We start from the raw sequence: 10,084 nt of genomic DNA on the forward strand, positions 1-10,084 counted from the left end.
TTCCTCTACCTCTCCGCGTGCCCACTACAGCCAGTCGCTCACACCTCCTCACCGGTGCATCAGTGCTCCTCCTCTGAATGTGCCCGAACCATCTGAGTCTTACTTCCCGCATCTTGTCCTCCATGGGGGCCACACCCACCTTCTCTCGAATATCGTCATTCCTAATCTTATCCATCCTTGTATGCCCGAACATCCACCTCAACATCCTCATCTCTGCTACTTTCATCTTCTGGATGTGTGAGTTCTTTACCGGCCAACATTCAGTTCCATACAACATGGCAGGCCTAACCACTGCTCTATAAAACTTACCTTTTAGTAACGGTGGCACATTCTTGTCACACAAGACTCCCGACGCTAACCTCCACTTCATCCACCCCACCCCTATACGATGTGTAACATCCTCGTCAATCTCCCCGATCCCCTGAATAACTGATCCAAGGTACTTGAAACTACCTCTCTTGGGAATGACTTGAGAGTCAAGCCTCACTTTAACTCCCGCTTCCGTCGGCTCAACTCCAAATTTGCACTCGAGGTATTCCGTCTTCGTCCTACTCAACTTGAAACCCTTAGACTCAAGAGCATGTCTCTAAATCTCTAGCCTCTCGTTGACTCCGCCTCTTGTCTCGTCAATTAGAATAATGTCATCAGCAAATAGCATGCACCATGGAACCTCCCCTTGAATATGACGAGTCAGTGCATCCATCACCAGGGAAAATAGGAATGGGCTGAGCGCAGACCCTTGGTGCAACCTCGTAATAACTGGAAAGTGTTCAGAGTCGCCTCCTACTGTCCTAACCCGAGTCTTAGCTCCATCATACATGTCTTTAATCACCCTAATATAGTTACTCGGGACCCCTTTATCCTCTAAGCAGCTCCATAAGACCTTCCTAGGAACCTTATCGTACGCTTTCTCCAGATCAATAAACACCATGTGGAGATCCTTCTTCTTATCTCTGTACTGTTCCACCATCCTCCTAATAAGGTGGATAGCTTCTGTGGTAGATCGTCCCGGCATGAACCCGAACTGGTTGTCTGAAATAGACATCGTCCTTCGCACTCTCATTTCTATCACTCTCTCCCAAACTTTCATGGTATGACTTAGTAATTTGATGCCCCTATAGTTGTTACAGCTCTGGACATCACCTTTGTTCTTATACAATGGGACCATTGTACTCCACCTCCACTCTTCAGGCATTCTATTAGTCTTGAATATAACACTAAACAATACAGTAAGCCATTCCAAGCCTGCTCTACCCACACACCTCCATAGTTCAACCGGAATTTCGTCTGGCCCGGTAGCTCTGCCCCTTCTCATCTTACGCATTGCCTCCATGACTTCATCGATCTCAATGTCCCTACAATTACTTACTTTATGGTGACTGTCGGCATTCCTCGATTCCCCAAGTATAATATCCTGATCCCCTTCTTCACTTAGCAGTTTATGAAAGTAGGTCTGCAACCTCCTCTTAATCTGGTCATCTCACATCAAAACTTTGCCGTCATCATCTTTTAGCACCTCACTTGGTGGTGAGGTTTTAATAATGAGAAACCGTTTCAAATTCTATAATTAAGTGTGAGCCTTTACATTGTCCAATCGCTCCTTGCAGAATTATGTTGAAGTAGAAGAATGCAGCAATTAACGTTACCTCTTTAATACTGTCTTTATGTCCTCTTAAGTTTTGGTTGCTACATATCCAATTGTAAAGCTTTCTTTGGAGATTCTTGCTAAATTGAAAAATGTCATCTTAAAGTGTCCGGTTCAAGTTTCAAAAGAACATCACCCCCTGCTTCTGGCTTCTGTTTAGACGGTGAAATGTTGGGGGAAGGATGAGTGTATTGTTTAAAGGTAGAAGCATTTTGGTTAATCTTTCAAGGCGATCGGCGCTCCTCCATAGAGTTGGAGAATCTGGACTTTATGACTGTTGCCAAGATGTTTTTTGCGGACCCGCCCAAGAAGAAGAAATTCGGGTTTGATTTTCATCTGGTACAGTTCTTCTTTGCTTGCTTGCTTTCACTGGCTATATATTTGGTGGCTCAGTATTCTCGCTATGAAATGAGAAGAATGGAGGCGGAAGCTGAATTGAAAAAGAAAGCCGAAGAAGAAGCAAAAGCAAAAGCAAAAGAGATGGAATTAATGGCTGAGGAAGAAAAACAAGTGACTGATCCACAACTTTCCGAGGTGAAAGCAAGGCTAGATAAGTTGGAGGAGACCTTGAAAGAAATTGTGGTCAAGTCCAAAAAACAATCAGGTAATGTTGCGGAGAGACCAGCCAGCAATGCTGTCAAGAAAGAACATGGAACAGCTAAGCCAGGGACTCTAGGGGCGGATCTACCGGCAAAAAAAATATTGTGGCACTTGAACTCATGGTCTTTTCGCAAAATTAGATATTTTATTTACATATTTTCTAAAATTGGTTACTTCCACCGGTCTCCAATAAGTGACGAATTTGCCTTGGTCACGCCCATTAAGGAAATATTACTCCCTTCGTTTCAATTTATGTGAACATATTTGACTGGACACGGAATTTAAGAAAAAATGAAGACTTTTGGAATTTATGATCCTAAACAAGTCAAAAAGGGTCCCAGATTATTTGTATTGTTATAAAAGCTTCTCATTAAGGGTAAAATTGTAAGTTTAAACTAAATTGTTACCAAATTTAAAAAAGGGTCATTCTTTTTGGAACGATCAAAAAATAAAATAGGTTCATATAAACTGGAACAGAAGGAGTGAATTTTAGATAAAAATAGTTAGTGTGACTAAACTATCCTTAATTAAATGTTACAGCATAATTTAATGTGAGAAGTAAAAGACTTTTTAGGGATACGTACATAAGGACAATTTTGAAAAAACAAATTGAATTTTTTTTATTACATAAATGGACACTTATTTTGGACCAAAATAAAAAGGCAAATTGATCGCTTATTGTGGATGGGATAAAGTATAATATTAAGTGTTGACACCCATGCTCCAAGAAGATTGAACGATGCACTTGTTGAAGAGTGAGTTAATCATCAAGAGGAATAGGGATCTCACTTAATAAATTTTTTCTCTTTTTCTTAATAGTGCACCTATGTACTAGAAATACTAAATCTCCCTATGAGTCTCTCTAATCTCTAGTGATGGAAAAGCTCAGACAGAAGCATCTTTGTCAGGTCAACAACACCAACAACAAATTCAGTGTAATTCCATAAATCGGGTATGGGGAAAATAATATGTATGCAGGACTTACTCCTGCCTTATAAAGATAGAGAGTTTGTTTCCGATAGATCATCGGCTCAAGGAACAGTAGAGATAAGATAAAGCAACCAACTAGCAAACAATGGTGACGACAACGAAAAAATGAAGGTTACGTTCCTCTGCTGACATGAAGAAATGAAATCATTAGCCTATGTTATTTCTCGTAGTCAAGCTTTTTGAAGAGTAGTGCATAGCTTTGCAGAATAGAGAAAAGCCAGCTTTTAAGAACTGTTGCTCAAATCAATGGAAAATAGAAGAATTTTCTGTTGGTAAAAAATCTAAATCAAAATAATAATATAGACTATGTTTCAATTGAAGTACTAGATAAGTGTATATATCAAAATAAGCTTTAAGAAAACAACACTCCACTTTTTTATATCAGAAGTGTTTTTCTTTTCTTTTCTTGTTGAAGCAGAAGAGAGAATAAGATAAGTTGAGACAAAATCTCTTGAAATTAATTTGCCCTTAATGTTTGATGGGGCATCAAGTCAACGCCTCATGCCATAACCTGTACATAGAAAACGCCTCATGCCATTACTATCTCATTCGAAATTAATCTAGTTTTGTCTAATAGAAATTCCCATAACCTGCTTGCATGTATAGGCTTCATAAGCAACAAATCAGGTTGAGAGCGCCGAAGCTTATTCACCTGAAGCACTCATTTCATCTAATCAAATTCTATTGAGTCTGACTCATAGTGATCGTTTATCAAAGAACGACTCTGGTTATCAAATGATTGAACAAGAGAATATTTTATTGTTTCTAGATGGATATAAGACCATGTTAGAATTCTTGAAACGGAACAAAATAAAGTTGTGTTCTATTTCTCAATCTTTCTGACTTTTTCCTACAAAACGTCTGCTGTTGAAGAATCAGCAGATGAGTTGTGGTTAGGCTAGACATTGCTCTACATAATACTCCCTCCGTTTCAATTTATGTGAACTCATTTGACTGGACACGGAGTTTAAGAAAAGAGAGAAGACTTTTGATCTTGTGGTGTAAAATGAGGCACATATATTTTGTGTGGCTATAAATCATTGTGTAAAGGTAAATTGTTTCTAAATAAGGAAAGTGGTCATTCTTTTTGGCACGGACTAAAAAGGAAATAGGTTCACATAAATTGAAACGGAGGGAATACTTATTATGTGGTTGGGCTAATTCATAGATCTTTGGGCTTTGATTACCAAGGAATAGAGATCAAGTCGTCAAACATTTCCCATTCAGCTGGTATTGGGTCAAAGAACTAGGAAATTAAGGCAATAGTCAAAAAAAGATTCGTTTTGGCTAGAGCGCCCAAATCAGCTATATATTTGACACGGGTTGCTGGTGTATTAGGCGCTGCTTTGCTATGCACCATTCATGGTGCTACCGTAGAAAATATTTTATTTGAAGACGGTGATGGTACAAATACATTATGTGATTTTAACCCAACTCAAGCCGAAGAAACTTATTCAATGGTTGCCGCTAACCGCTTTTGGTCCCAAATCTTTGGGGTTGCTTTTCGGTTTGATACCCTGCTACGAATTCTTCTTCTACTTATGGTAAATCAAAAGGTAATCTTTCACACTCGGCTAGAGAAGAAATTAGAAAAACGATAAACCCGATGGGTTGAGGCCACAAATTTCATCCCCCAAAATCATATTTTGATTGTGCTTCCTCTGTATCAACTGTACTTGAACTAGTATATTTGGAGCTCAATATGAAATCCTATTTCTTGGTCTCAGTCCCAGTGTGGCTGATCATCCTCTCGGATCAGCTACTGATCATCACCTTGGTAAGCTATTGACTAATTCTGGTTATTGAATAAATGAAACTTTGACGAATAACTAATCGATAAAAAAAATCCCAATTTTGTCGAACTTTCCATTTTTGGAATCGTATTCAATGATTACAATTCTACTATATATGTCTTTTTCATTCTGTCGCGCGTGCCTATTTCGCTTTAAGAGGTATCAAAGCGAAGTTTTAGATAAAAACCTTTCGATTTCTGCTATGTCAAATTGTTGGCTAACGACTATAAAAATTTAGTTTATTCATTGTGAATTTCTCAACTCGAATTCTGCCAACAGAAGTATGTTCAAAAAATTAACTTAGGAAGATGAGACAGTAATTTCAAGAAAAGGAAACGTGACACTTCTTATTGTTTGTATAAAGATTTCTCCAGAAAGTAGCTTTGATTTATCAGTTTATTTTGAGATACACACTCTTTCTACTGTATGCAGCAGAGACAACCCCTTTGTATAATTCTACGATACTAAAGAAGCAAATAATGTGTTCAGCTAGATTTGTAAAACTTCAAGAATAAGACATTTTCTTTTCAAATTCCATCCTTTCTCTTGAATTAGAATTTAAGCAATTGCAAGTGGATCACTTTCCACAGCAGATTCCATGGCCTTCATAGCTTCAAATCTTGGCTCTTTGGCTTGAAACTTGAGTCCAGCATATAACTTCATATAATCATCAAACACGAACCTCGGATAAACTGTTTCGCTTTCCTCTGCCTCTTTCTCAACTAGAGCTGGTGCTGGATAGATCACTGCATCATTTCCTGGATTGTAAAACGAGGCTAGTGACATCCGAGTCCCGTCTGTTTGTGCAATCACTCTGTGCATCACGCTTTTGTATTTCCCATTGGTGATCACCTGTTTTTTCATTTCAAAAGTACCCTTTTAGTACGTCAAAGGTATGGTGAAAAGAAAAGACATATATAATAAGATAATCTAGGATCTTGTACCTCAAGTTGGTCGCCAAGGTTAACCACGATAGAGTGGCGCATAGGAGGAACATCGATCCATTGGCCATCTTTGAGGAGTTGAAGACCGCTTACTTTGTCATCTTGGAAGAGAAGAATTATGCCACCAGCATCTGTGTGGGCGCGCAGTCCTTTTATTAAATCTGGTTTTGGGCATGGTGGATAGTTGCTAACCTTAGTTCCAAAGTTGGGACCTTTTGTCCCAAAGAAGACCTTTTTCAGGTAGCCCTTTTCAAGGCCAAGATTTTCACATAGCAAGTCCAGTAACTCCTCTGCCAACTTCTCCAATCTTTTAGCAAAATCTCTCATGACTTCCCTGCATATCATTTCGGACATGATTTTAATATAAAGTTAAAACTTTGAAGTAAGAAACTATATATCTTGATGGTTCTCTTCTTGTTCTAGTTGCAACAGTGGTTTTGAACCCCCTTGATTTCTAAGCTATGCTTTTAGGCTATATCATGGAGATTCAAAATGTAATATATATAGAGGTAAAAAACAGATTTTACCTTATATGTGCAGTGTAATTTTTCAGCAAAGGGGGTTCGGGCGAAACCCCTCCTGCCCCCTAAATCCACCCCCTGAGTTGCAACTAATCCATGATACATATGGGCAACAACAAAAAGAGAAAAAAGGTGTAACATGTGGTGCATGTTCTGTTACATTATTGTTCTTTAAGGCTTCATAGTTCACTGTTTCTAGCCAAACTTCGGATCTTGGACAACTAATGCAGGGAAAGTTCGACAATGTCTCCTACTGTAATTTACGTAGTACGCACTCAATTATGTTTGAGGTTTATTTGTTTTTGTAGAGTGTTAGTATTGTGTGAATTACCTGTATTCATCATCAAGATCGGGTACTTGAGAAATGTTAGAAACAGGAAGATGGCGCAAGAAGAAAGTGCTTTCCCAATCAAGATCAGTAACCTCAGCTTGTACAGCTTCAAGACCTTTGCTGGCCACCAATTCTTTAAATCTCTGTTCCATGCACTTCTTGTAATGTCCCTTTGTTAATTTCTCTACTCTGTCCATTACTTCATGTGGAATCCCATGGTTCACCAACTGCAATAACAGTAAAAAACAAAAACATCAAAATAATATGCAAGATTTCTTATACAATGTTATTATATTGGATGGGGCAAAATTGTTGGAAAATTAGTGTTATCTCAAAGGTAATGTTACTTGGAAAATCTTTTCTCTTCCTAATATTATTTAGTAAGTTATTTTACAATTAATGGAGTCAGACTAGCCGTTATCTAGCTGTTGGAGCAACGCCTATATAAACATGTCTTTGGAAGGCTAAAGACACACTTTCCAATACAATTTTCTGAATCTTCTTCTTCCCCCTATATGCTGGGTTTCTTTCTTGATTTTCTGTTGGTTTTGTTCCCAGTTTAATAACTGAAATAGCTTGTTGAATCCTGAGAATACGCCTAATTTTATTCTTTGTTGTGTAAGCGAAATATCTTTAAGGACAATATCCTTGACACGCCACAAGCTACCTCCTATTCTCCATAACCAATTTTTCCAACAAAAACATCAGAGCAAAAAATTATATATACAAATTGTTACCTCAAAGAAGCCCCAGTTCTCACAGGCATCTTTAATCTTGTCCATTATGGCAGCTCTCTCAGTTCCATTGAGCTTTTCCAAGTTGATAATTGGGAATTTCTCCATCTTTCTTGGTAAAGTATGTGTTCCTAAATGTGATGCAATAAATTATTAGAATATGTGAATAGATGAATGCTAGACTGTTTGATGCAAAAGAGTGAGGCTTGAAAGGGGTATTTATAGGGGAGTTGAAGATATGAAGAAAGTAGGATCAGTAGCAATGAGGAATGTTTGTACAATGAGGGGTTTGCTCTTTTCTTTTTTTCTTGGTCCCACAATGCACATTCATTATTCCAAGTCTTGCAATGGTCCCACAGTCCAAGTCTACCTTACGTGAATTCTGCTCATAGTTACTTGTTCAACCTTCTTAACCACAAGTGGGATTTTGGAGCTAATGACAATCTGAAAATGACTAATTTCTGGTGGCTAAAAGTAGATTTTCCTTGCATCTTGACCAGAATATTATAGTATAGAGTTCTGTCGTGAGCGGCTGCTTCAGTGAAAACTTTATTGTTTGTTTCCTTTGTTATTTCTTTGCTATTTGTTTCATGTGTTATTTTACAGCTTGTTTGGTTTGCTGTTACATGTTGTATTGTACTGCATTATTTGCTTGAATACAACGTTTGGATAAATTGTATCGTTTGTTGTTATTTCATGATATTACGTACCAACAATATGAAGAACAAATTTTTAATATTACTAAGAAAAAAATAGGATACGGAGCAAAATTATTATATAAAAGATTGTGCAAAGGACAAAATATGAATACTTTAGTAAAGAAGGGGCAAGATGAGAGGAAAAAACAAGGTAACAACGCCACCACACCAAATCCATCATTCCATAAAGTGACACATTTTGTCGTTACGTAACGACGGATTTAATGATACAACAACAGCATACCCACTATAGTCCCACAAGTGGGGTCTATAACGATACGATACAATAAAATTTAAGTAACAATCAAAACAAATATTATATTTAAAGTAACAATACGATATAATATAATAGATAACAATGGTACTACCTGGGAAGTTGCCTGGCACTAGACAGTAATTCCAGGGGCTGCACATTGCACCAACACATCTTTCATATGAAATTTCTGGGAGATAGCTAAGGATTTGGTGGCACTGTTAACTGGAGAAGTTTTGTCTTGTTACACAAATTGTAGTGCAATTTGTTGCTTCACTTAAGAGTATGTTACTTAATATTCATGAATGCAAGGACTTCATGTCTTCTAGATATTTCCATAACCAACTAAACTATAATTGACATCATGTATGGTAAAACAATATGCAATGGAGAATCAATCCTTTAGTTGTGACAAAAAACATATGTGATTTTTTTCTTATCAGCCTAAGTCTTGTGTGTGTATGTATGGAGATGGGTGGGTGGGTTACTAAACCTGTGATGGTAAGAGATAGCAAGTACTTAATAGAATAGTCATATATGGTTAAAGTATCTCACTCGTTATTCGTGATAGTCAATTCATCGTCAATTGAATCTTGGTTTCATGGTCTAGGCCTCTTGGAAGATTAAGGATGAAGATCTTCAATCTCTGCGTCCTTTGTGGAAAAATCATTCACGTAAATTTAATGCTCTTACAATAAATAGGAAATTATTGCGTATAAATTGGCTCGGACACCAATATCATTAAAAGAAGTAAATACCTTTTAGTTATCTTGAATGTCCTTTACAATTTTTATATGAAGTCGTTCTCTTAAGGGCGGCCATGTGATCTTTGCCGATGCATTTGAGAATTTGAAAGAAAAAATATGGTTTGAGTGAGGTAATCAGACATTTGAATCACGAGTTCTAATTATATTAATTAAGCCAAATCTGATCCTGAGAACCATTACTAACTAGTAAGGTTTATAACTTTAGATCATGTTCCTATGCTATGTCACCTAACATGCAATACTTCTAGTAATTTACACTCTTTAGTAATAAATAGTAACGACTAATTATATGCTAATGTTTTATGATAAGATTGATCTAGAGGGTCAGAAAAACAAAAAACTTGTTATAACTTTACATTATTATTATTATTATTATTATTATTATTATTATTATTATTATTATTATTATTATTATTATTATTATTATTATTATTATTATTATTATTTAAGAAAAGGGCATTCGCTAGTATATTTTTGTAATTATGCCGATCAAGGCCAAATTAAACTTTGCCCCTGATATCTAATTAGTTTTTTATAATTATAGAACATCGTGATTGCTCTTTCTATAGAACATTATCCAAGAAATAATACAATATAACGCTAAACTTATTCTTAAAATTTTCTTTTCGAAGGGAAAAAAAAATTCAAGTGGTCGTCTATATTTGTCAAGTTCATTGCACACGAAGTACGAAAGAGCCACCTTGGACCACATAGGTTTTTTGGTGTTTTGTCCGTGTTGGTACTAATTAAATAGAAAATATATGGATGGCAAAATGTTGAATTTCAAAAGATTAAGGATTACTTTGAA

General features: G+C 36.7%; 1 protein-coding gene across 1 annotated transcript; it reads right to left on the bottom strand.

Moving 5' to 3' along the window:
* Positions 1–5,348: 5,348 nt before the first annotated feature.
* On the bottom strand, positions 5,349–7,822 carry LOC107788083 (1-aminocyclopropane-1-carboxylate oxidase 3). The gene is made up of 4 exons (XM_016609740.2): positions 7,562–7,822; positions 6,825–7,051; positions 5,973–6,306; positions 5,349–5,880 (listed from the first exon to the last, which is right to left on the bottom strand). The coding sequence occupies exons 1-4, from the start codon at positions 7,664–7,666 to the stop codon at positions 5,587–5,589; spliced, it is 960 nt and encodes a 319-aa protein (XP_016465226.1). The 5' UTR covers positions 7,667–7,822; the 3' UTR covers positions 5,349–5,586.
* Between the last annotated feature and the right edge of the window lie 2,262 nt (positions 7,823–10,084).

The sequence above is a fragment of the Nicotiana tabacum genome, chromosome 10 (genome assembly GCF_000715075.1).
Source record: "Nicotiana tabacum cultivar K326 chromosome 10, ASM71507v2, whole genome shotgun sequence".
Classification (NCBI taxonomy): domain Eukaryota; kingdom Viridiplantae; phylum Streptophyta; class Magnoliopsida; order Solanales; family Solanaceae; genus Nicotiana; species Nicotiana tabacum.

Excerpts from the sequence above, each read along its gene's own strand:
- LOC107788083 (XM_016609740.2), bottom strand. The coding sequence starts at position 7,666 with ATGGAGAAATTCCCAATTATCAACTTGGAAAAGCTCAATGGAACTGAG. Across the intron at positions 7,052-7,561 it reads AGAACTGGGGCTTCTTTGAG|TTGGTGAACCATGGGATTCC; the intron begins GTAACAATTTGT and ends CTGTTATTGCAG. Across the intron at positions 5,881-5,972 it reads ACCTTGGCGACCAACTTGAG|GTGATCACCAATGGGAAATA; the intron begins GTACAAGATCCT and ends ATGAAAAAACAG.